This window comes from Chanos chanos, chromosome 1, assembly GCF_902362185.1.
Source record: "Chanos chanos chromosome 1, fChaCha1.1, whole genome shotgun sequence".
NCBI lineage: Eukaryota > Metazoa > Chordata > Actinopteri > Gonorynchiformes > Chanidae > Chanos > Chanos chanos.
Genome location: NC_044495.1, coordinates 14,691,573 through 14,718,979, shown reverse-complemented (window position 1 = coordinate 14,718,979; position 27,407 = coordinate 14,691,573). Strand labels below are relative to the sequence as shown.

At 39.2% G+C, this 27,407-nt stretch overlaps 3 protein-coding genes across 5 annotated transcripts; all 3 read right to left on the bottom strand.

The window, feature by feature from the left end:
• Positions 1–3,069, bottom strand: LOC115812299 (cytochrome c oxidase subunit 7A2, mitochondrial). Its single transcript, XM_030774786.1, has 4 exons — positions 2,983–3,069; positions 1,733–1,822; positions 508–592; positions 1–207 (listed from the first exon to the last, which is right to left on the bottom strand). The coding sequence occupies exons 1-4, from the start codon at positions 2,998–3,000 to the stop codon at positions 149–151; spliced, it is 252 nt and encodes an 83-aa protein (XP_030630646.1). The 5' UTR covers positions 3,001–3,069; the 3' UTR covers positions 1–148.
• Positions 3,070–3,396: 327 nt separating this feature from the next.
• On the bottom strand, positions 3,397–9,746 carry LOC115807552 (cell cycle control protein 50A). 2 transcript variants are annotated; one of them, XM_030768593.1, is made up of 7 exons: positions 9,331–9,746; positions 9,038–9,157; positions 8,378–8,485; positions 7,516–7,603; positions 7,081–7,224; positions 6,068–6,280; positions 3,397–5,795 (listed from the first exon to the last, which is right to left on the bottom strand). In XM_030768593.1, the coding sequence occupies exons 1-7, from the start codon at positions 9,574–9,576 to the stop codon at positions 5,602–5,604; spliced, it is 1,113 nt and encodes a 370-aa protein (XP_030624453.1). In that variant the 5' UTR covers positions 9,577–9,746; the 3' UTR covers positions 3,397–5,601. The 2 variants fall into 2 exon arrangements, with proteins under 2 accessions (XP_030624453.1, XP_030624462.1); XM_030768602.1 differs by lacking the exon at positions 9,038–9,157.
• Positions 9,747–11,084: 1,338 nt separating this feature from the next.
• LOC115807541 (filamin-A-interacting protein 1-like) lies at positions 11,085–23,708 on the bottom strand. 2 transcript variants are annotated; one of them, XM_030768570.1, is made up of 5 exons: positions 23,412–23,708; positions 21,682–21,885; positions 21,223–21,401; positions 11,987–14,774; positions 11,085–11,294 (listed from the first exon to the last, which is right to left on the bottom strand). In XM_030768570.1, exons 1-5 carry the CDS (start codon positions 23,706–23,708, stop codon positions 11,085–11,087), a joined length of 3,678 nt encoding a protein of 1,225 aa, XP_030624430.1. The 2 variants fall into 2 exon arrangements, with proteins under 2 accessions (XP_030624430.1, XP_030624439.1); XM_030768579.1 differs by having other exon boundaries at positions 11,085–11,281; positions 11,983–14,774; positions 23,412–23,687.
• Positions 23,709–27,407: the final 3,699 nt, after the last annotated feature.

Here is a 27,407-nt window from a genome sequence, read left to right as displayed (position 1 = left end):
TTTATTTTGAATGATAGTTTTACATTACAATCAATAAATATTGATCCCATGTACATGAAAAAAAAAACTGACAAGACAAATAATCTTCCTGATTATTGATATTTAAAACTGCACAGGAGAAATGGAAAACACAGATTATGGAGCATGCTCACTCCTTCTTCTTAGGCATTGCAGCATCAAACAACTCATACACCACAAAGCCACTTCCTGTGAAGAAAGAAAGAGAAGTATTTGTAACCCAGCTAAATATGTTGGTCAGCAACTACTGTATCTCACAGTTTTACTGAGGATTGTTAAATTACATTTCTTGGTGTTATTACTCTGTAAAACTACTGGCAAATTACAATAAAACCTTTTTTTTACTAAAATTAAAAAAAGAAATAACACAGTGAAAAGAGTGTGAGTATGAGGTCACTACAGGTCAATAATGCACAATCTCTTCAATGACCTCAACAACTGAGACGACACCTTACACACTCCCCATACTAAGTGGTCAGTAAAACTTACCAAAGACAGTGAGGGCCATTGTTAACCTGTACAACAGAGCATCTTTTACCCCTCCTTTCAGATGAACAGGCATCCCATTATCCTCCTGAGAGAAGAGAGAGAAGGGTTAGAATCTAACATGGCTCATTCTGGGCAGACATGATCCAGCAGCACTGCGTTACAAGAGTTTTGGCTGTCTTTGCCTAAGACAGCACTGAGGCAATGGCAGCACAATCTTTCAGTCTGCAAAATGCAGATTCTTTCACCATTTGAATACTAACATGATACATTACAAAGGTGTGTTCAGTTCATTTGCCCATACTGATATTATTATACTGGTTGTGTACATTTGAAGCAGGATCTGCTACCTTAACAATCAATTTCTAGGGCAAAATATGATACTAATACCATCAAACATTATGCTCGCACTGTTAATACAAAAGGCAAATGGAAGTAAAAACAATTTTAATAATATAAATCTCATTATCCACAGCAGGAGCTCAGCAGGAATTAGCCTTTTAAAAAGAATGAGAAATTGGACTCCTTAATTACCATTTTAAACAGTACGAAAATATTACATAAAGCCATCCCTGTGAGAGTGAAGCAGAGTAAACCAGCATCTAACATAATGCGATGGCAGTCAATAATAAGATGTATAAAAAAGAAAATAAATAAAAATAATATTAATCAGTGAAGCCCCTGTCTGCTCTGTTCGATTTGGTCATTTGCTTTATCACACCGCATGCAATCATTAGTCAATCCAGCCAGTCCTAGGAGTGGACCCCTATGAGCGGATAACAGCACATACTTATCTGTGTATGTCTACAAAAGGAAGAGTAAAATAAAGCAGTCCAGAACCTGGGGACAAAGTGAAAACTTAACCGAAACATTACTATTACCAATACCATTAGCTTTAACATAAAAGTCTTCACAAACATTTTAAAACTAAACCTATGAGTCTCTCAAGATGATAAACGAAAGACAACATAAGATATAATAGCCCAGTTTGCATTTTACAGCTAATTCTGTCCTAGAATATCATAGTATGAGATATTCTTGATGTAACTAAAGACTTTGTTTCAGTGCAATATGTAACCCACAAAGAAAACTGAACATGGTATAAAAGTACAGTGCCCTTGTTACTGATCATACGATGATCAAGTAGGCTTTACAATACTGTGGGACTAAAAGTAGACAAACGCTGTGATTCTGACAAAAATCCCGTTCACAATGACCAGAGACTTACTTGAAACAGCTTCTGCTTGTCTGGGACCTTGTTGTCTACCTGTCGACGGGCACTGCTGGTAATGGTCCGTCTGGACATCTGCCGAAGAGCCTAACACACACACACACGCACACACACAAACACAATGACGCACACAAACACTTTAGGTCACTACTGTAATGGGTCTTGACGTAACAAAGTATTCAAACAAAATCTGACAAATACCCCTCTCACAATATCCCTATAATCGATTTAACCAGAATATTTATCATGTTAATGCCACCCTGTTACAGTCCAACATAAGTGTCTGGAGAAGAATAAACATTACACCACAATCAGATGATTCTTCCCTTAGGACTGTGGACACAAAGCCCCCAACTGTTTATTGTAATTTTAACAGTTCATAACATACTTTTGAGACATTCACATTTCTCCCCATTCTATTCCCTCAGTGGTTAAACAACAGCAAATGGTTCTGAGAGAGACTGTAGGTGTGTTCATAACAAGCCTTCCGGCTCCATAACTATCCACATTTGATTCCACATGTATGGCTTATGTGTTAACTTGTAGTGCATGAAATGGGATTGTCCTCTTGATCATGACACTGCTCCTTGTTTTGGATTGTTCATTAGTCCTTAAGTGGATATGTTTAGCTCTTAACAAGTCGTTTAACTGATTCAATTAATTCTACAGTGATAAGAGTTTCAGACATTATGTGATGGTGGGACGTACTGACATGACCTAGCGATGGACTACATCTACGTCATAAAATATAAGCTGCTTCCAAAAATAGCCTGGCATATGCGCATATGTAACTAACATCTCTATGTGATTCTTTCACTGTCGATAATCAATAAACAACTCCCTTTAATACATATCTCTTTCAATGCTTTTGGTGATATATATTTTTTTATTCTCCTAGCTCTACACTACACGCTGACCTCTTGAATATATTAGCCTTACCTATAGCTAGCGAATCTGGCGTTACCATGTCTGGTTCGTCTAGCACATTTAAGGGGTACTCACATTACAAACAACAACTAACAATACTAAAAGCATGAGTACACGCAGCATGTGTGTCACTACGGCAAAACTTAAAGGAACCCTCGCAGCCGCTGTGATGCCATTATTGATAGGTAACAGTTCTGTGTTAACGTCAATCGGCTGGCTTTTGCAGCTAACGATTCAATTTCTTGGCAAAAGTCTGAAGATGAAATGAGTAAATACCGGTTGCATCATTTCACGAAATAAATTTAAAATATACAACTTACCATCAAGTGCCTAAACATGTTTAAAACGTTGTGTCGTTACCGCTGGACAAGCACAAGGACACAGGACGAAAGTCGCTTCCTCTAATATCCCAGGATGCTCAGCGACTACAACTATTTCCGCTCCGTGTGACACATCACGTAGTCAAGTGTAATAAGTGAAGGTCCAATGACGTTCTCTTACAGTTCTACAGGTTATTACAGCTGTTTTTATTCTTTGGGCAAGGTTTATTCTTACTACTACTTAGTTTACGGTATGTGCTTCATGCCACAACTGTGATGTTAGCAACTGCTCTAAATCGCAGACGCAGATCCAGATCCTCCAAATCAGAGACACAAATAAGTGAGTATCTGAAAACTGTTGGCGATTCTAAATCAGTGTCTTCTCGTTTTAATAATAAAACTACATTGTTACATAAACTATTTTTATTCATGAGGCAGCAAAACTTCACTTCCACAGTGAGAGAGAGAGAGAGAGAGACTACATATGCAGTAAGTCAATACTCTGACATAAATACAAATAGGGCAAAGAGATTACATTCATTTAATCACTTTACTTACAAATATCTCCATTAACAGTTAATTCTTGTTTACTGTTGTGCATTAATAATTAAGCATTGGTTAAATTTTAGAGAAGTGTTCTCTGTTTATTGTGTTCACTTTTATTACTGTCACATCGTAAACCATTTCGTAATATGAAAGCGTTTGGCTTCAGCTGATATTAAATGAGGGAAAGATAGTGAAACAGAAAATTTCACCAAAAGAAAAAAAAAAATCACAGTTCCAAAATTAAGAACAGTACTGATATTAAATTTCATTCACTGGTATTTAATTTAAAAATGTTGAGGGATTTTATCAGCTATTGGGAATAAATGTAATATAATACAGACTTAATCTGAAGTGTTATATTCACAGTAAATGTTTCCAGTAATGCTGGAAATAATACTGGAAAAGTTTGACTAATATGCCCCCTTCCTCCTCAAAAAAACCCCCAAAACAAACATTTCTGATATAAATTCTGCTTTTGAATATTTGAAACTTGAAAATTTAAAACTGGGAATAATAATGATTTTTAAAAAAAGTTTAACAAACCATTACTTTGGTCCAATGCACCCTTCATGATTACTTAGCAAAGACAAACAAACATGAATTTATTTGTCAAGTTCTTGTCTGACTAGCTTTTAGAGGTACTGCAGGTGCCATGTGTCACACAGGAGAATCAAATTTGGATTTGGAGTATTCAGTAACTCAGCCCTAATTCTCCCAAAAGCATTTCATCAGTCCTCTTTCTACCTTCAGTGGAGAACTCCCAGAAGGGACAGAAAGTTTGGGGGTTTTTTTCTCTAAAAACCCCATCAGTTGAACATGTGGAGTTTGTTACATAATATTTTAATGCTTTATTCTGATGTCTGCTTGGCCATGGTGTGAACAAATAAAGAGTAAATACTGCATGTGTGGAAACAGTCATGTTTCTGTCAGAAACCCACAAGATGCTTTGGTCCCAAGTTTAAAACTACACTAAATATTTAAAAATTTGAAAATAGGGAGTCATCAAACCCTTTGCTATCCATGAGCCAGAATGAATGCATTTTAGAGATGAAACATTGAATATATCTGCACATGGCTTATTCTATGAGCAACATCAGCATGATATGCAAATCCATAATACATGTGGAGAGGAACTACACTCAACAATGTTTATGAAACATATCAAGCTGCTGGGGGAAAACACCCATGATTCATGTTAGTCTTCAGTTTTGTAAGCAGAACCATTTTGCTTCAACATCATCTGCCATGTGGACAGCTGCCAAGCCAGTGTGAACAGTAATGTCTCATCAGTGTAAATTTCTGTCCAGTCAAGGCTTGGCATCCAGGACTATACTGCATGGGATTAATCATTGTGGTCAATTTTAGCAATGATTACAACTTTCAAATATTTTTAAATATCCTAGTCTGAGATGGTGAAACATACAAGCAAACAGCTGAAAACAACAGCCCCTTTGTAAGAGGAACAGACTCAACAGATATACAATATTAACATCTTTCAGTATCAAGCCATTCTCATTTAAGCAACACAACACAAATACATTCACACACCAATGACCAATGAGCATCAGCCTGATATGTCACATGACATTAATTTTGAGAAATCCTCACTAAGTACTGTAACTGAGTAAAACCAGTGTGAAAAAAATGCATGCAACTGGCTGCACAAACAGTGACTGATCAGGACGTTTCTTATTCACCAAACACTGGTCCTGCTCTTTGGTCTGTGAGTGAAAATGATAATAATATAAATTAAAGGCTTCATCAAATTGGGCCCTTCAGATCAAAAAAGGATCAGCTTATTTCTACTTTATGGCCAGATCTCAAAATTCAAAAAAAGACATCCACAGGAAGGAAGACAGAGCTGACAGGGGATATCTGGGATCCAGCCTTCAAGTAGAAAGAGAAAAAGCTATAACACAAAGTCGACAAATACCAGTGCTTAACCACTGAAACAGCAGGAAGTCCTTGTGGCAACCTGAGCATTCGCATAGGGCTCTAATCTGGGAGATATGGCAGCCACAGTCACATTTGTTTGAATGTCTCATATCTAGTTGCAGTGCTACATGTTAGCCTCTAGTTGGGAATGTCGGCACTAGTGCTGCGACTGCCGTATTTGTGGTGGATAAACAGCAGAACCACACCCAGAACAAAGCAGATTGATCCAACAGTGATGTATGCAATGCCAAGGAATGGGTTCTTCCCCCCCATCCAGGAAATTGTGCTCAGAATCATGCGTTTACGGCCGTCAAAACTGAGCACAGGGTAGTCTGAAGGCACAGGGTTAAGGAAAGAGAAAAATCAGTGGTATCTGGCAGGTGATTAGCTGGATTCCAGAAGAGGTATCATCATGACAACTATAGGCCCTAATGATACACAAAATTTAGGACAACTTTACAGAAATTTGAAAGCTAATATGGAAATCAGTCCAACTGTTATTTTACAATTAGCATCAAACTACTGCACACAAAAACTAATTCAATTAACTGCTACTTAAGTTTTGCAGCGAAGATGAAATATTTGTCATTGCTTAGAAGGATACTGTAGGTGATGTCCAAAACATAGGTTCCACGAGGCAATGTAGGAGTTAAGTTATCCTTGCTTTTCTGGATGATTCTGTAGAGTTTTCTGAAGGTGGGAAGAGCTGCTGTTCGCATCCACACTATGAAGTCTTCGTTGATAAAGCCATTATTCTCTGGGTCACTGGGATCCAGTTCATAGACAGGCTTTCTCCAGTTCACAGGTTTGGTTGTATCTGTAATCCAAGACAAAGACGGTTGGTGTCAGACTAAAATGAATTTAAAAAGATGACATACAAAACTCTGTCACTCTATTTTCACTGAAACAAGTAGTAAATGACTTGATATTCCCTTCATATGTAAACTACTGACAAACACTGAACATTTTTTAAAAGAAAGGGGAAGGAAAGGGTGGGAATGCCATAATACAATAGATGAAAAAAGTATTCAAACTCAGTTGACCACACTCACTAAGAAGATCAAAAACATATCCTAGGGGAGAAGAAACAAATCGTGGATACATTGTGAAAGATGTCTGTTTATATTTGGAAATATTTATGTTCATTTACTCGTGGTTTCTCATTCCATGCTTCTGACCCACAGGTCCTGACACTAATGTGCTTCTGATGCATCCCCTCTCCACTCATGTATTTCAGTCTATTACTTTCTTAAGTGCTGCCTTAGGCAGAGTTTTCCACTTTAAAAGCTTTGCTACTGTTGCATTTACTGCAAGACATTTTTCATGAACTCTACAGATTGTGAGCACGGTCATGTGACTTCACTCGACTGAATCAATTAATTAAATAAATGTAATAAATAAATAAATAAATAAATAAGCGGAAATAAAGTTTGAACATCAATACACCAAATGACCTTCCTTCCCCTATTTTTATTATAAGCATTTTGGTCTGAGTTCTTGCTTTCACAACTTTTACTACATGTTGCTATGCACACAGTACGTCAACTATGTTATAACTATGTTATAACAACAAATTATAGCCTGCTCATCAATGTTTCAAGAAGTTTGGCTAATCACTTTGGAAGACAATGGTGAGGTTGCTGTTTCCACTTGGGTTTCTGAACTTCACGTGTTTGTCGGTCCACCATGCAATTCCTTTTTTCACAAGAGTAATTGGAGTTCTGGTTTTATTTGGGTTGACATGGGAGAGCTCCAGAGTATCTGAGAGTAAAGAGAAAACAGTTTCATAAGGAAAGATCTTAGATGTCTTAACAGCTTTCAGAAGTATAACACCTTAAATTGTGAGAACTGAATCTGATTTTATAACAAGGTATTTGTTAAGGGCTGTGACAAAAATGTTGTGTCAATATGCTGAGGTTATACTGAGTTTCTATCATGACTGGATCAGATGTTATGCAAACCTATGTCACTAAACTAACAGATATGAAATAAGGTTACCTACCCTCAAGCAACTTCTAAATTATGTGAACTATGTTAATTAACTTTTCTTACCGTTGAAAAGACTGTTAGCAATAGCACCACATGGGGCAATGGGTTTCTTGTCATTGGTGCGGTATGGCTCACACTCCTTACTGGGATTCTAGAAAAATACACAATTCACAGGACTGTTGACAGAAAGGTATTTTTTTTTAAACAGTTTTCCACATCCTTCTATTTCAGAACACCAGTACTGAGTTGCTGTATCACACCTTTAACAACAGTCATTAGGAATATTTACCTTCACAAATCTTTTTTTTTTTCTTATGTTTGAAGAACAAAAATGCCTCAATATACACACAGACATTCAAGCATTTATGCTAACCCTGTCAAGAACCTGCAGAACCAAGAGTACTCTGCCTTTCATCTGTTTTTAGAGAGTAAGATAATAAGAAACACAGTAACCATGATACTTGGTGATGGAGACTAGCAACACACTTCAATGACACATAGATCAAAACTCACAGCTACTTGTAAACTGCAAGAAATTAAAAAAAAAACAAAAAAACATAATCTATTAGAAAAGAGCTCCGGGTAAGAAATTGAAGTTTTAATTTGTTTTCCAATACGAGCACTCACGGTGCAAAAAAGGGTCCATAAATTAGTTTTCTCTATCACTTAGACCGTGAAAGACACTCAACTGAAAAATTATTCTTTTTTATAAACTCAGTGGCTAGTCTCACATGCGAACTACTCAGATAATATGCCAGGGTCATCCCAAGAATCTTAGGATACTTATCAGTATCCTAAGTGCTTATCAGTGAAAAGATTTTGGTACATAAATAGATAAAGAGTAAGATAATGCCAAAGGCCTGAGGCAGATTAGGGGCTGAGTGTTTGGAATTCAGTGCATCACACATGTTATTTCTTAACTTACCGTCAGGGATACTTTATCACCATTTAACTGACTGTCATCCCGTGACTTCACATAACGTCTGTGGTTCTGATAGAAGTTGGACAATCCATAGTACATGAAAACATTGCCCTGTGAGAGGAAAACATGAACGGTCTCAAACAATTCGACAGAACTGGTACATAAATTTAAAACAGTGAGATATACAGTGCAGTCAGGCAACAGTGGTGCTCTCGATTAAATCACAAAACAGAATAGGTAAGCAACTAAATAAAATAACACACTGTACAGCACTCAAGTAAAAATGTAGTTGGCCTGAGTAAGACTGATGTATAGGCCTAATCAATAATATGTCCTTTAAATGGAACTCTAATAAATAATGTATGAGAACCAAGGTCAGACTTTAATGTCCACCCACAAGTACCAGCGGCAGAACATCACATTACCGTACAGATAGACAAAACACTGCCTGGGAGTCTCGAGTGGCTGAACCAAAAATAACGTTGCTCAAAATACTCGCATTATCACTGCCATTATTTTCTACTACCGTACTTCTCAGAGTCACCATTCTGCTACACGAAAATATGAGCAAAATTTTAAAATTCTACCAACGTGTAACATAAGAGAGCCCAGCTCTACAAATCTCTGTCACAAAAAAACGTGTCATAACATTTTTTACGTTACCTCGAATGGCTGGTCAAGAGTAAATTCGACTGAGCATACACACGGTGCAGTGCTGTTCCAGCTGTAGTTCTGAGCACAGTCATAACAGGGACTACTCGGGTCAACACCTGTGTAATCGATCTACAAGACACATGAACCCGATAGTATATATTAATTATATTAATTGGGAATTAATGCAACCTCACAAATACTGATACAAAAATTACTGAAGACAGTTTCATTTGTAAGAGTTATATATGCCGCTAAAGAGTTAAATGTGGTGTAAAACTGTATGAGGAAGTTTGAAGCAGTACCTCCAACTCTTTGATATTATTAGACGTGACGAAGAGGCCAATGCCAATTGGTATGAAGATGAGGCCAATAACGAAGAAGGCTGGTAAAACGGTGCCGGCTGTAAGGATAGGTTGCCATGCAGGTAATCGTTGCTGTTTAAAAGCAGTATTATCCGGTTTTTTGCTTTTATTTACCCCTGGTCCAGCAGGCCCTCCTGATCCAGAATGGTGACCGTCTTCATCTTTAGCATTATAGCTGGAGGCCATTGTGGCTCAACTAAACTAGATGGCTAAGAGAGCCACTGCACCGAATCAACTACACCGTTTATCTTGTATTGTACTACGTTTACCTAAGTGATATTTGTGATTCTCCAGATTTGTATTAAGCACCACAAAATGGTGGCTGACTTTATCCTGCCCCTATACGCTAAGCCTGCGTGATCTGTAAAGACTGACAGAGCAATAAACAAGGAAGTGTTACAGCCAATAGTTGTCCTGTTACGTAATGGCGTCATATTAACAGTTACGCTAGCTTTCCTACATTAATGCCTTGCACAGGCCATTATATTTACATATTATCTGAATACGCCCTTCAGGTGTGTATTTGTTATGTTTGCGAGAAATTCATTTCTCGGAAACAAAACGCCTTACGAGAAATTCATTTGTTTATATCTATGTGAATCTTTCAATAATGCAGAAGCATTATCCCAACTATGTGTGTCAACTGCTTGAAATGCGACAGAACTCAAACTTGCCATCTTGTAGACGCCGTAACGACCTAAGTAAATTACAACATTACAACAGTGGTTTATTATTATTTTTCAATCATTTCTCAGTTGTAAGTAATCTTCTTACTTGTCAGGTGATGCTCAGGACCCCCCCCCCCCCCCCCCCCAATTCGACTTTATGCTTTTTTTTTAACCCAAGACTTTCTATTAGCGTGTAACATTAATGAGTATAATTAAGCAGTGAGTTTACCCTGCTGACAGGCTAGGATAAAGGGGTCGACTGGGATGACGGGTGGCAACGACATGTGGCGGACTCTTTAAAATCTACTGTTCCTTCATTTTCGACGCAGTTCTTACAAGGTAACTGCAACCATGCCTTTTGTTTTTCAACACATGTATTCCTGATTTGTATCCCTTAAGGCTTGACTGGTCTGTTCTCACATATATCCGTTATTGTATTTCTTAACTTTAAGACATACAGCATCCTTGTTAAGTTAAAAAAAAACACTTTAATTTAGTTTCATTATTTTATAAACAACATAAAAAACAATCCATTTGTTTCCATTAATAATGAGACTTGGCCTTCAGTTAAATTAAACAACATACAAAAATATTATGGGAAAAATCCAATGGAAACTGTTAATACGTGGAAGCATATCACACATATGAAGCAAATAAAACCCATCTCACTCAAGTTTTATGAATATGTTAGAGAAAACTTAAAACTGATGCTAAATATAGAAGTAAAAATGATTTCTCACATACTGAATACAGAATAATGTTCCTCAGTGATGCTGGAAGAAGACAAAAATGAAATTTTCAAGTACAGTAGCTGTTCAATACATGGATGCTTTTATCCCTTTTGGCAGCAACGTTGTGGAGAAGTCACTGCTAATCTTAAGAGTAACTGCAAACCATTCATTCACACCTCTGAAACAGTTTAAATCTTTCCTTGTATTTGGACTATAGTAGATCCCTGGATTCTGCCTCATAGCACAAGGTTTGTTTATAGGTTTGATCTAACATCAGTTCTCCCAGTGTAGTCTTTCAGCTTTTTCCTCCACTCTGAAATGAGGTAGTGCTGACTGTTGACTTCTTCAGCTCAATTCTCATAGACTGGCTTTCTGCTCGTGTTTCCATCCTCATCCCAGTAGTGATTCCCAGTGCCCCAAGCACAGCCTTGCCACTTTTCATCCCTCTGGGCATCGGAATACGACTGAGCCCTGATCGGGCTGACTGAGCATCTGGCACAGGCTGCTGTTAGATGAAAGAGAGAGACAGAGAAGAGAAGAGCTCAGATAAGTGAGTGAAAGGGACAGAGAGGAAACTCAGATTAAGATGAGAACTTTAAATGACTAAGTAATAGATAACTGCAGAAATATAGTGGGGATATATGACAGAAACATCAAAAATTGTGTGTGTGTGTGTGTGTGTGTGTGTGTGTGTGAACAGTGCCCATACAAGTCTGCTGGTGAGTGCGTGTGTGCGTGTGTGTATGAACAGTGCCCATACAAGTCTGCTGGTGACAGGGGGAATGTAAACATTCTAAAGTAGCCATGAGTGACAGTGTTAGTGACATACGGGGAGCTAGCTGCCTCGTTACAGTAACTCCTTTTGTTGACAGTTTGTTTGATAAAGCAGCAGCAGTCACGCCATCCACCATCTGTACAAAAGCTTCATTCTCAGCCACTTACTGCACGGTCATCATCTATATCACATTTGGACTGCTCAATATTTATGGCAAGATTTTATCAAGTCTCCATATTTTCTAGCATGTTGTCTATCATGTTAAAACCTGCTATCATTTTCCTAATGCTGTCTTAGACACTTTACGAAGAAGAATGCTTGTATCTATTTTTGCAGTCATATTCTTTACTTGTATCACTCAATCATTCTATTCTTGACTGGCAAATCAATTTTACTGTGGTCCAAGTAAGAACAACACTCACTGCAGTTAGAGCTGGTGTGGCTGGTAGGGTGGAGACCTGCGTGATGGTGATGCTGCTTGTCACTTTGCTCGTTGTGGTTTTGCTGATGCTGCTGTGACCTGGAGAGCGTAGCACAGTACCTGTAGAAACCTCTGTCCCTGCAGTTATGGGTCTAACTGGGACTTGGGAGCCACTATTCTCACAGTGCTTCTTGAACTGTGTGGAGCCCAAATGAATATGGATCTTATTGTCTTCTGTAGTGACAATGTTAGCTGCCGAGTTGCCCTTTTTAATGGGTGTAGGTACTGTTCGTTTCTCGGGAGTAACCTTGAATACTGCACGGCCAGTGATCATCTCTTGTGGCTCGGGGGAGCTTGATATGTCAGACAATGTGGTGCTGCTGACTGATGTGATGGAAATAGGTGATGTTGGTCTGTCCATTGAGGTTGTCTTGGTGATTTCTGGGCTCTTTGTCCTTGAGATTGTGGTGATAGCTGATGGTGATTTAGCTCTTTCTGGAACTCCCAGTTCACTGGTTCTATTCCTTGGAGAGACAGCAGTGGTTGATGGAATGATGGTTATCCGTGGCCTTTGCAAACCATGTGTGGGCATCACTGAAGTACCACAGAAGAAGTCCTGAGCATGAGGGCTGCTGATTTCTGGACTTGCCATGATGTTCTGGTGATCAGGAGTCACTCTGATGTGGACTGGCTGACCTTGCTTTTGGGGTATGATGAGCTGTGAGCTCTCTCCATTGACCTGAACAGACTTTTCTGGGCAACTCTGGGTATTACTCTCTTTTTTCCTCATCCACGGAATCCAAGATTTCTTCAAAGTGAGCTCACTAGAAGATGGAGAGTAAAGATCACGTACAGTTGTTCTCTCTGCTGGCTTTTTGAGGCTCCTCTGCCGAAGGTTGTTCATAATGTGGTTTTCCTCTTGAACTGACTTCTTGATAAATACAGCAGGAGTGTCATCCTCAGATGTCTCACTTGCGATTGCATCAGTCTGAACTGCAGTCGATGTGACAGGAATGTCCACCATTCTCCTGCCATTCATGCTCAGACGAAAGGCTCGGCTGTAACGCTTGGTGACCTCCAGCTCTTTGGTGAGGTTGAGAACCTCGTGGCTCATGCTTTTTTTCTTGTCCTCCTCCTCCAGGAACCTCTGCTGAAGGAGTGAGTAGTCAACCTGCAGTTGAGAGAGCTGGTCCTCTTTGTTCATAAGTTCATGAATCTTCTCCTTTAGGGCTATGACATCAGCTTGCAAGTCTCGGGTTTTGGCCTCTTCCATTCTGCATCGCTGAAGCAACTCTGCCCCATGGCTGAGAGCCTCTCCTCTTTCCACGGCCTTGCTAAAGGCAATCTGATTCTTCATTTCTTCAACTTGCTGAGAGAGGGTGTTTGCTTTATCCTGCTCAGACTTGAATTTCTTCTCCAACACATCATACTCATCTTCTGTCTTGATCAGGTCTCCCTCCACAACTTCAAGTTGCTTCAGACGATTCTTCAACCTTTCAATCTCCAAAGTCAGTTCCATCACTTTATTTTTTTCTTTTCCACATCCACCTGAAAGCCTCTCAAGTTCCCTTTTCATTGCCTTTCCAGATATCTCTACCCCTGCCTCCTCCAATTTATCAATTCTTTGCTTCATCAAACACAACTTTGAGCTAAGATCTCTGTTCTTCTCCTCCTCATTCGAAAGCTTGGACATCAGCTCATCCTTTTCTTTGGTGAGTGTAGATATCTTAACCTCCATTTCTGATTTCAGTTTCAGAAGCCTTTTACTCTCCTCAATCAGTCTCTCAGTCACCTCCATCACTTTCTCTTGCTCTGCTTTAAGCAGTTTGTTCAGCTCTTCTCTCTTCCTCTCCTCAGATTTTAGTCGCTCTACCATACTCTTCCGTTCATTGGCCATTATTACAGTGAAAGACTTCAACTTCATCAGGTCATCTTTGAGGCTCAGCTCAGCTTTTTCCAGTCGCAACTCAGATGACTCCAGTTCTTTCATGCGGATTTTTATAGTCACCAGTTCATCTGAAAGTTCTTTTGTCAGGCTTTTTTCTTTTTCTAAAGTGCACTGTAGCTGGGAACATTCGGTTCTGCCCTCACTGAAGGCTGTCTCCAATTTCTCCAGCTCACTCATGCTCTTTTGCAGCCTCTCCACTTCCTGCTTCAGATCCTTGCTATGCTTCTCCTCCTCTTCAAGTTTTTTCCTGAGCTCATTACATTGCATCTCTGTTTTGGTGATTTCCTCATCCTTGCCTTCCATCTCAAGGACTTTTTTGCGCAAGTTTTCCAGTTCAGCCATCAGGTTTGAGTTCCCATACTCCCCTTTCCTGATGTTATCTCTTAGTTCCTCCAGTTCCTCAGCAGATTTCTGCAGAGCCCTGTTGCTTTCCTCCAACTCTTCAATTTTACGTGTAAGCCCAGACAATTTCTGGCGAAGCTGTCGATTCTGGGCCTCCTGGTTGGCTAGTTTTGCAGTCATTTCCTCGTGATCCTTTGCAAACCCAACAGTTTTGTGCTCCAGTTCAGCCTCAAGTTTTGCAACTTTTTGTCTGTCTTCCTTTGCTGTCTCATCCACTTCACTTAGTTTCTGCTCCTTCTCCTTTAGTTTCTGAAGGAGATCCTGAATCTTCTGGCTTTGCTGGTCAATCTGCTCCAGGTGGAGTTGCCGCTCATCAACCAGCATGAGTGCAAAGGACTTCAGCTTCACCAGCTCCCCTCTGACTTTTTCCAAACGTATGGTGTGTTCTTTCTCTTTACGCACCTGGTAGGCTTTCTCCTGTTCCAGTAACCTTTTCAACCTGGAGTAGAAGGTGAAATTTATTATTTCTCATGTTTTAAAATTTTGTTGATGGTAGTAAACTACTGGTAAACTGTTCAGTTGGTAGTTTTGTAAATACTTCATGACATTTTGGCTATACAATGATTTTCTGTTATGAAATCAGTCCTCAGTGTTTATTATGAAAATGTCTTTCAGTATTGCAGTGTAATTATTTCTAATATTGATCTAAAGCTTGACTGTATGAAGAGTCTGTGATCGGAGCACCTAAGAGATTGCTTGGATTCGGTAGACAGAATGAATAAGGCATTATGTATGTATTAGGAGAAAATTCTAGGAGCACTAACTCTGGCATCCTATGTGATTTTCTCAGGCTGAGTTTTTTAACATGCCTCTCACACTTGAATAGGCTTGGAGAGCCACACTAGCACAAATACCCAGCTCTGCCAAACAAAAGCGCTCCCACTGTTTCCACTCTTGTTGCTAGAAGCGTGACCGAAAATCCAAACTGCAAGTGAATGTTTAACTAAAGCCCCAAAGCTTGGCCCTCCCCACATCCCCTCCACCATCTCTTATTCTTCTCTACACTGTCTGGACATAAGAGATGGATGTTATACAGAAACGGCACAAAATAAGCTTCATATACATTAAAAAAAATAATAAGTATCTCTTTTACTGCATGCATGTTTCATGTCATTCATCAACTCACTGTTTAAGTCTCAACACTGTAAAATATTACAGTATATGCTGTGATACCACATTTGTCTGTGAATATTTATTGCCATTAAAACTGGTCAGAACTCACCCTCTGGTCTAGATGTGCCATGGGTAAGTCCATAAGTATCATATTTTCATTATTTTTAAGCTATAAGAGAGATAGTCAGGCCACAGCTCTTCAGGGAAAACACCATCACATTCTAAGCATGCTGTCTGGATAATGAAAAATGAATTTCGTTCAAAGTGGCCCCAGACCGGACCTGCTGGTGATGTCATAGCCTACCATCCAAATATGGCACATGTTTGCAAAGCCCCAGTTTGGGCTCCAATAGGGGAGGAACTAAATCCTGCAGGAGGGTGTTCTTCCCACCCACACACCCCAACCCAGTGCACAGCACCCCTCGCTCCCGATACTCTCTTTTATTTTCACTAACAGACAAATGGGTGGATTTTAAAACAAAATAGGGTACGTAATTACAGCAATGACATTCCTAGGTCATGTGTATGAACTTAAAAGCTTGAAAACTGTCTGATTTCTATGGGTGTGGAGTGGACATCCAAAAGGATAGCATGAGTCGTTCACTTAGGCATTATTTTGTTAGGGAAAGCTAGTGCCAAATACATTATATTCAACTGTGCACAATAAAGGGAAACTGTAGAGAATATCCTGTTCTTTGTTGAACCCAGTGTAATAGAGATATTGCGTAATAGATGTCATAGATTTAATATGTAGGCATATGTAAAAGAGGACTAGCTCCACAAAATCCAAATCAGCTATTTGATGTGTGTTATAGGGAGGTATTACAAATCAAACTGAGCAGAATTCACCGATAACATATTATACTGAGGCTGCTGAAAGGCTGAACATAAGTCTCCTACATACGTTATGTTAATCAGGCTTTACTGAGACATGCACTGCACTTGAGAATGGTCACTTTACACTGCTCTCATGCAGAATTTGCAAGCCCTCCAAATGCCACCAAAGTCACCTGAGGACAACATCAGTGTCTATAAATAACACAGTGACCTAAACCATAAAACTGAAGCAAGTGCATTGTAATTAAGATACCTTGAGACAGCTCCACTTAATACTTAAACCTAACTAAAGCACGTCAACCGATAATAGTAATGGAATATTTATACAAATTAATTTTTGTTTCAAATACTGTAAAGGGTTAATGTGGTCAGTGTTGCTTATTTTAATTGTTAAGCTACAATATAAGATGTTGAAACATTATGAAAAGATTCCAGATACTGAAATACCTCAAAGAAGTATATGCAAGATCTCTGCACCAGAATTGTAACTGAATTTTCATATTATGCATTTAAAGAATATAGGAATATTTATATTTGTGTGTGTGTGTATGTGTATGTGTGTCTATGTGCATTTCCTAAAGTGCATGTTAAAGTGTTTAATGAATATCTCAGTCTCTGACATCCTCTGGTGAAAGTTTCTCAGTGGACAGACATTCCATCAGAATGTCTCCATCACTGTTAACCTTGCTCAGGTTCTGGGGAGTTCTGTCAGCTATGCTCTGGTTTTTCAGCATGTCAAAGAGACTTGTGAACAATGGCCTGACGTTAAATGCCCTCTGTGGTTTTACATTTGAGCCTTACTGACTCCCGTGTCTGACTTCTCAGATGTGAGTGACATGTCACAACAGGAAGTCAATAGTACAGTGCCACAAAGCAAAAGAGCCATTTTGGTAACAACATATAAAATTGACTCAAGCACTGACTGCCACTCTGTAAGGGCAGCACTAAGGCTGCGTAAAGGAGGCTGTCAGCACTGATGATTTTCATAACAGGTGTTGGCTGGCTCCTTTTGATAATGTAAATGCCTTAATAGGTATGTTCTGTCCCACAGATGTTGTCCCAAAGCTATCTGATGCTTTTCATGATTTGTGTGTGATACTAACATACTCACAAAAGAATTTAAAATGTTCCATCTGAGAGATTCATAAATATTTTTCTTTTTTAGATTTGACACCTCATCTTTTGACATCGTTATTTTCTCGGTGATTGACTGAATGAGACTGAGCTCTCAGTAGACCCGTCAAGTGGATTTGTCATTGCCTCAACTCAACACTTACCAAAACAAAGTCACGCACACTAAGGCCCAGGGGTGTTTTGCTCTGACTAACTTCAGCAGATAGACCAGTGTTATTTGACATGATGTGTCCTTCTTGAAGTAGAGTATGGAGTGAGGAACACTGAGAAAACAGTTTCTCCAGAAAATGCCAAAGAATAACTGTGTGTGTGTGTGTGTGTGTGTTTACATGCGTTTGTAATGTATATGTGTGTCCACACATATCTGTGTGTGCCTATATGTTTATTCGTGTGTGTGTGTGTGTGTGTGTGTGTGAATAATGGAGACAGCCTTCTGCAGTATTTTTGTGACTGTAGTGTCTCTGTGACAGCTCTGAGTCAGAATGAGCAACATGAGGTTCTCTGAGAGCAACATGATCTAATGAAACTTAAATAAGAGCTTGTCCCTGTGAGCTGTCAGATGAGTTATTATTTGTAGTTGAGGATATCACACAAGCCTATCACAGTAATCAAATACTCACATTGGCTTTGATGGTAAAGGTCAAACATCTAAAATCTGACTCATATTACTTAATAAAAGATTTTAAATTAAGCTATCACAAATGAGATGTTTACAATTTGCCCCACTGCACAGTGCTGATGTCATGCCATATAATGAAAAACACAGAAAAATTGAAACAAAAAGAAAAGAAAAACAGCTAGAAAGTTAACAAGAACTTGATTAAAGAGAGCATTCACTTTGGTCATTTCTAGCTAAAATGTCTGACCACAAACATTAAGAACAAAGTTTTTATTTTAGAGATGAAATTGTCACCACACCAGTATGAGAATATGTGTGTACTGAGACAGAGATCCAACTCTGGGATGACCAAGAGAAAAATCAGGAGAGAGGCAGGGATGGGCCAACTTTGTGCTGTACAAATGCATTCTGTTTGACTCCAGGAAATTTTACACTGGAAAATCAACACAAATATGTATGCAGAGACATTCTGCAGTGAACCTGGAAAAGAAAATGAACATTAGATTTCCACTTGCTCCTTGCTGGAAGATCAGACCTAGATTCCAGCAATTGCTCATGTTGTAAATCTCACTTGAACACTCAGTAAAAGTTTTGGGATGTAAGATTTTTATGCCTCTCACACCAACCATAAAGCTTGATAAACCTTTTTTCTCATTGTTGGTTTGGGATGATTTTTTGAAAGAATCCATCAGAAAGGCTATGTTTAAACTGGCCAAGCACACAATACCAGCATTCTTGTAAAGGTCTTTTCCTACCCTCTTCCTCACTATCTTTCCTGTTCTGTTTAAATGCTCAACACTTTGACATCGACTTAACCTCCACTTGCCTCCTAATATAAAATCAGGGTTAGGTTTCTGGTAAAACATGTGTTGTACTTATGTGTGTGAAAGTATTCAATGGTTTATAGCTTGTCAGGATCCTCAAATCCACCTGAACTCGACTAATGTGGGTCACAGATCTCCAGTATCACCCCTGTTTCTCCCCTTGATCTGCTAGCCAGCTGGAATCAGTCGAGCCCAGGCTTGGATAGCCAGACATAATAAGCCCCAGGCACATGGGGGTAGATGTTTAACATGTGCAACAAACATTTTACAGTGTCAGAGGGCTAAACCTGCTCAGGTCTGTTTGAAAACACAGAGAGATGATTTATCACACATGTTGGCATGGTTTTAGGTGTTTTTTGGTCACTTTTTATAAATGTGCTGCAGATTAACGGAGGGAGAAACTCACGCAAATGAATGATTAACTTGGCCAAATGAATGGATGAATCTAACGTGATTATGTGTGATAGATAGATAGATAGATAGATAGATAGATAGATAGATAGATAGATAGATAGATAGATAGATAGATAGATAGATAGATAACCTTTAATCCCCATCTATCTTTCTTCTGTGTGTTCTCCCCATTATCCTTTTTGAAGCTGAGCAAGAGGTCATACAGGAGGTCCATGGTAGCTCTAGTCCTCTGTTTTCTCTGAGTACTAACTGAACAGTCCCCCCTCTGTGAGAACACACACACACTCCTGTAGGGCACCCCCAGAGACCCTCTGACCTTCTTTGAAGTGTGTACTCTGTTCCCTGCACGCAACGCATGTGCCCCACTCCACTGGTGCATCATGTATTTCTCTACACTGCCCCCCCCCCCCCCCCCATTCTTTTGTTTTGGTTTTGCACAGGCACATCGCGTCCGTGCTTCCTAGGCTGTGACGCTTCGCTGTTCTTTAATGGAGTTTGGAAACTGGCAGTGATGAAGTCACTACATCACATTGCAATGTTTTGTACAGTATGTACATAGCATAGCAATGTGTTGTGCAGTCTACTCAGCCTGAGACTGACCATCTCTGATGTTCTCTACTGTTCTGCCAAAGCCTCCATTCAAACTAGGGCTGCTGTGATCAGTCAACGTAATCGATTACATCGACGCTGAAAATGCATTGACATCAAAATTTAAAGTCGATGCATCTTTTTTTTTTTTTTTTTTTTTTTTTTTTCAATTTTATGAATTTACCCTTTTGATTTCTTTGATCCAGTATTTATAACCAATGTTCTTCTTCAATATCACTACATACTTGCTGTGCGCATGATGAAAGTCATTTCAGGCTCCAGTCATTGGTTGGCTCCAGTCAACGCTGGAGTTTTAAAAAAGTCATGGCGGCTGCTGCAGAGTCTGACTCGGTTACGAAAGAGGTTCAGTGTAAAGTTTCCAAATACCCAAGGCTTCTTAAATATGGGAGTACTTCAGATTATCATAAAACAAAAAGGTGGTTTGTACAGTGCGTAAAGTTTCAATGGCATACCACAGCAGCCTCAGCGCTATGCACAAGCACGTGAAGAGAAAACACACAGGCGCTATTCTGGATGATGGACCGCCAGAAAAGGCCTTGTAGCTGCTAAATACACTCATTGTTAAAGCCATTAAATCATCTGCCTACTACCTTAGCATTTCCATTGAATAAGCATAGGCTAGAATCTGGGCTTATTCTACACTGATTAAAGGTGCCAGTGCGTGTGTTCGTGCGCTTTGGGCTTGTTGGGACATGTACCTAACTTATCTAATTATTTTATTTCTGTCATTATTTTAAGCTCATTTCTTTGTGTAAGGAATGCCATAAATATAACAGATTACATTTGAATAATTGTGATCAGTGTAAGTTTGTTGTTGTCAAAATAAAATGAACTTAAATGAACTGGTCAATTTGATTTTTTGGAGGAAAATTAATCGTTTAGATTAATCAACTAATCGGTGAACTAGTCAATAGATTAATTGATACAAATATAGTTGTTACTGGCAGCCCTGATTCAAACTATGTGTTTTCTGCTAAAACACTGCTGTATTTCCTCTATGTAAGACACTCTTATGGATATATATGGATGACAACGAGTGTCTTCAATAAAGTCACTGCACACTAAAGAAACATAAAACAGATATTTAGTGGAATTCCTTTAGAAATCTCTCCACATTGGCTATCATCTTCAATTTTCTAAAGCATGATGAATGATAGAACAGAATAGAATAGAATAAAATAGAAGAGAATAGCTTTTCCTGGTCAAGATTGCCAAGCAGTAGTTTTGTTCAGTTTACTCAAGTTTTGACTGCACCCTGATGTTTCCAGCTCCTCTCCTTTCAATCTGTCTCTCTTACAAACTTCCTCCTTCACTCACTCGCTCACTCACTCACTCACCTTTCTCTCTCCTGTTCGAGGAGGTTGGTAAAGTCATCACTCTTATTCATGTATTCTGCATGCTTGCGTTTCTCAGTGTCGAGTTCGTTTACAGTACGTCGATGGCATTTCTCAGCCACCAGGAGCTGCTCCAGCATCCGCCTGTATGTTTCTTTGTGCTTAACCTGTAAGCGCTCCAACTGAGACATGCAGACACACAAATGTATACAGGCACACACACACACACACACAGACATAAAGGTTGTATGAATACTTGTATAGGACACACACACATAGACATGAACATCTATATGCATACAGACACATTCACAATGTTCACTCACTAAAAAATAGGGAGACAAAAAGTGCAAAGAGTGTCTGTATGATCAGAGCAAAGAGTACATTATTTAATTTACTTTTTTAGGCTTCCTTTTTTCAGGTTTTTTATTTTTAGTATTTAAGTTTTGGGCATTTTTGTACCTCTGCCATGGGTTTGTGGTAAACATAATCAGGGCATTTGTTGTTGTTGTCATCGCTCTTGTTATTTTGTTGATTGTTTATCAGTAGGCTGTCTCTGTGCAGTGCCTGCAAGGCTTTGGTTGGCTCTGCCCACCCATACCGACACAACAGGTCCTCTCTCTGACCTCTCTCTGACCTCAGAAGTCGGATCACATCCTCCCGAGCCTGCAGGGGACAGAAATTGGACAGTAAATACGCAAGAATATTCTTAGACTCCTGCCCTATTCATACAGCCATGCTAAGGTAAAGGCGAATAAGATGACTTCTTACAATGAAACACCCGTTCCTAGTGGTGTAAATTTCAACCATTTCATATTTCTGTTAATTTGGAACAACTATTTAAATGTTAACTTTGACCCTGAGACAACAACTGGTTATTGAGCTAAAACTGTCGGTGTAATTAAATCCTTGTCTCTTGTTGCCATCTGTGCCTTCAGTACTTGAACAAAGATCTCAGAGGTACTAAACCCTGAATTCAGAACTTCAGCAGGAAACTAACTGCACTATAATCATGTAACCATGTGAGGAGGCTCTGAAGACAGACTGATCTGTATTTTCAGTCTATTTTCTTTTATTGCATTATATGCTTTTAGCTGGGAAGTGCTTTAAGCTACAACATGACAAAGTATGAATAGATCATATCATGAGTTAGTGTAAAAATATAACACCACTAGATGGCACTACACACACACACACACACACACACGTATAAATAATATATATTCTGAGCAAATCTCAGGGAGTAAGAGGTTGGAGAGTATATGGCCTATAGTTCTGGATTCGAGTCAAACATATACAACTATCAAGGGTACATCTAATGGTGACTTAAGATCTGCTGACATCACAGTTGGTTCCTGAGATCCAATTAATCAACCAGAACTAGAAGATGTTCTAACTTTTCTGATAATTCTTCTTCACAAAGGGGTTCTTCACAAACAAGTCACTGTGCACTGAAATGCATGCCAGATTATAACTGAATGTAATTATGGCCTCTACACTGAGTATTCTGGGAGCACAACAAATATTCTTCTCGAAATGGGGTGAGCCAAATAAACTTTCACACCGACCCAGTGCCACACATGTGGAGATCAGCTTGTCTTGTCCCGTAGTCTCTGGTGTATATTGTTATGAGTAAGTCAGAAAGTTTTATTTTCTCTGATCTGACCTGAGCCCACACTGTTGACAGTCCACTGTAGTCTGATAAGAGGGAATCCATAGAGACACAGCTCTTACTCATGGAATTGCATTATGGGCTGTCTGACACAGTCTGAGGGGAAATGTGAGGTCACACTCCCAAACATTGACTCATACTGCAGAGCTACAGACAGGAAGGCCCAAACTCAGGCCCACCCTGCTATACTGATGCTTTTAGGTAAACTTACAATATTTACCTCTAGAGATTGAATCCAGAATTCCTCCTGAATTTGTGTGGTTACCGACTACACTGACTGACTGATGACCTCAGATACTTAAATTAAAGTCAGAAATAAACAGGAATTTGGGGCAGAGAGATAAACACATGGCTAATGAAGCACTGAGAAATAAGCCCTGTGAACACTGAAACTATTATAGAAATAATTGTCTAAATGCAACCTTAATCTGTTTGTACAAAAGATAGACCTGGATTGTGCAATATTCCAGAGAGCCTGTTTTGTTTTTACCAAAGAAACAGAAGCAGATTTAAAACCTACCTGAAGTTCTCCCTCCATAATGCCCAGCAGTTTAAGAAGGTCATCTTTGGACAAATCTTTCAGTCCTGATCTGTCCTCATTTTTGTCTGCGGAAGATTCTGACTTCTGTTCCATCTCTGAATCTGTTCCCTCCTTGTCACTCTTTAGTGGTATTTTAACCTTCTTGCTCTTCTCACTTGTCTTCTTATCTTCCTCTGGAGTGATGTCATGACTTGCCGTAGGGAGATGCAGTACCCCGTTGGGTGGGTTATCTGTCCCGCTGTTTTTAGACCTCATCCTGTTCCTGTGGTGAAACATATAAGAGAGGACATCAGCAGTGACTGAGCTTGTTTAGTGAATGGAACAATACCTTCACAAGATACAGTAAACATCACTGACATTATTAGACAGCATCAGTCACATATCTCTAATTTACGGTTGTTCGGTCACGTTCATTGCAATCGGAATTCTCATTATTCTTCTTCTCGGTCAGTGTGATATGACATGCATTGTACTAACAATGTGAAGTTTATCCATGACTTGCACATGTTTGTCTGCAAACAGATTTTAACAAGGGGGTTTGACTGGATATAAAACTAAGATTTCCTCTTAGCGAGCACAACTGTTTAAAATACCAGAGAGCACAGCCCAAGAACCCTTAAACATCTACAACTGCACAACTGTACGTTTCAGTCAGGTATAACCCAATGCCAACAAGTTGTTTGAAAAGAAACTGTTTTTATATCACATGATCACGTGAGCATGTATGTGAGCTACTAGCTACTATCTTAAACACATACAATGGCTCAAGTAGAAAGTCTTTATCTTTTCTCCAGGAGCAGGGTTACAGAGCTCATATCAGGAAGACTGAATGCCATCTAGCCAGTCGGGCAATTTTCTCTAATCTCTGTGGATTCTTGGCATTATGTGCAAGAGCAGGGGCTTCAAAGTAAAAAAAAAATGCTGTCTCAGTTCAATGTTTGAAATGAGGTGTGAATGGAGGAGAGATGTCAGGGGGGTTATATTATGAGTAATCTCTCACCTCTGGTCTGTCTGAGGTCTTTACTTGCAAGCACACGTGAAGAAGGTGATAGAGTAGATACAACTCCTCCTCATGATACACCCATGGAACAGTACTCTTTAATAGTTGAAGAAAGCCTATCTTCCCCATTGTTATGAGTTAGTCATAACTCGTAACAAAGCTAGACTTGCACTATATCTTTTTTAAACATTTTTGGTTTACTAAGCTGCAGCATTCATACATGTCCAGCAGCTGTTGCCATGGAACAGTAGAAGACATAAAAGAGTAAGACTGTCATCCTCTGGGCTCTTCATTTGAAGTCCCAGAGAGTCAGTGGACAGTTGCCATTTTGAAAATTTACTATGAGAAGCTTACATGTTACCTGATACCCATGAACAGTGACATTCTAAGTCAGTATCCATAATGAAAAAAAGCACATGCACGGACAGTTTCAGCTAACACACACATTTGGTAATACAGAAATTACGTCAAGGCCAGGCTAGTTTCTCTCAAACTTTAATTTATCTCCTCTAGTTTGGATCACCACATAGTTGGTCAAAGAGAAGAAATTCTACACACAATCCACCAAATGCACGTCAAAGCACATTGGCATTCTGAAACATTTGTGTGACGTATGGAGAGAGAGAAAACCCTTGGTGCCAACTGCATGATGGCTAAATGAGACTTCTATAAATAAATATCTATGTCAGAAGAGATGCTATGCCACTGACTTTGGGTTTTGATGGAATGTTGTGGCCATTTTCTGCTGTCACTCTAATTTGAAAATTGAGGAATCTGTTTGTGTCCAGTGTCAAGGGCAGACTGGGTGGGTCACACCCAAGAATACCAATGCTGTTTATATAGAGATGGGTGTATTAAATATCTACTCCAAAGTCCAGGGTTAAGACAACAGGGGTGGACACAGATGGCTACTCAAACCCATACTTAAGCAGAGGACTCATTCAGTGAATGGACACTTTGACTAAATTAAAACTCAGCATGTTCCCATGCAGTTGATATAATTATGACAGAGAGCATCCTAACTGAATCTCAATATAACATTTCACTAACGCGTGTGGCTATGAATATAATAGACATCTTTATGATTTTTCTGAAGCCTTTAACCACTAGTTTTGTTGTTCGTATTCTGAAATTCAGTTCATATACCACTAGATCCGTTTTACAGAACAGTGCTCAAAGATGCGGCTCTAACTTATATCCAGGGAAAATGAGACAAGAATTAACCACATTAAACACAGATGACCTTCATTTGACTGGAAATGGGTCTTCTTTGACAGTAAAAAATATCTATTTGGACTTTCAACATAAAACTTCCACCACTGTTAAATGCATGGTAAATCTGTGTAGTTTTGAATTTATTTTTGAAGATTGCTTTTTTTAAATTGAATTTCTTGTGAAAAACTGGAATATATTAAGCCTATAGTTCTCTTTGTTTGGTAAGTGCTCTACATTAGCAGAGAGAAGAGCGCCAATTCCCCCATCTCAAAGCTGTGATAGACCCCACTTCTCCCAGTCCAGCTGACAGTCTGAGCTATTTATAGTCTCTTCACACACCTGTGCTTGTGTGTGTGTGTGTGTGTGGTGAGACAGACAGTGAGAGGGAGAGAGGGAGAGGGAGAGAGAGAGAGAGAGAGAGAGAGAGAGAGGGGGGCAAGGGTATTGATTTATCAGTGATCAACATAAAGGCTGCCATTCATAGCCAATATTGTAGTTTTATGATTCTATCATTTGAAAGCACCCAACTCCATACAAACACTGCAGGTCTAAAAGGGTCTAGAGAACCAGTCTCTTAACTACGTTTTTCTTTCTGTATTTTATGTATCCCTATATAAATTCATGGGCAGTAATATTTACAACGCCTTTGTTTGTGGAGTGAAGATAAATGTGGTGTTGACAGTCTGCTGTGTTTGAATTATTTATTTGTGCTATGGTAGCTGAACTCATTTGCCTGGCAAACTCTGGCTGGTAAACATAACATAAACATAAACATAAACTGGTATTCTTGCACATTGGTCTTGAAATCAGGAAAAGTATCACACCACAACTTTTCCTCATGAGATACTCCAGCTGTCCCATTTCCTATATTACTTCAATACTTTCTTTCTGTCTTTCTTTCTTTAGCTGCTTAGTTACTCATAGTATTGTACATAATTTAATTATTAAAATAGCTGTGATCCTTTTTTTTTTTTTTTTTCCGCCTGCTGATTTTTCTCATGGTGTTCATGTGAGACATTTTAGACGTGTGTATGAGTTCTCCAGGGGTTCTCTGAGCTAACAGCAGCCACCGCTGTGAGGTCGTAGTTTGGCCACTGAGGTCTGCTTTTGGAAAAGAACTAAAGGCCATAGTTGGTGTAGGCAGCTGTCAGTTAATTCCACATTCATGTGCTGCCACTGTAGAAATGAAATGTTTTAATGGATGTGTCACATGAGGGCCTCATGGTGTCTAAATAGGGCTTGGGGAAGTGGTAATATACCCTGACTTTAGGGAGACATAAAGTCTGCAGTTATGCACACTGTACCTCAGGTTGGCACGTCTTCCTTAGATGATATTCTCAGATTATCAGTTTTAGACAGAATATCTAGATTAAGGGGTTGATCTGTGAGGTATGAATGCCGTACGTTTTACAGATCACAAATTTACATATCAGCAGTGCACAATTTGTTTGTGATCAACATGCTGTCATAATGTCTCTACGCTGTGCTCACGTATCACCAAGGAAGCAATTATTTACAGAAGGTCAAAGTCTGGCAACTGTTTAATTTCAAAGTTACTGTGGGAAGAATGTTTCAATCTTCTCTGAAAATTTGAAACCTTTCAAGGATTAATAAAGGAGAAAACATAAATGACAATCATGCTAGCTGAAAGATGCATTGTGTGTGTGTGTGTGAGTGTGTGTCTGTGTGTGTGTGTGTGTGTCTGTGTCTGTGTGTCTGCTCATTTTTGTCACTTAAAAAATACCTGTTTTTCTAAACCG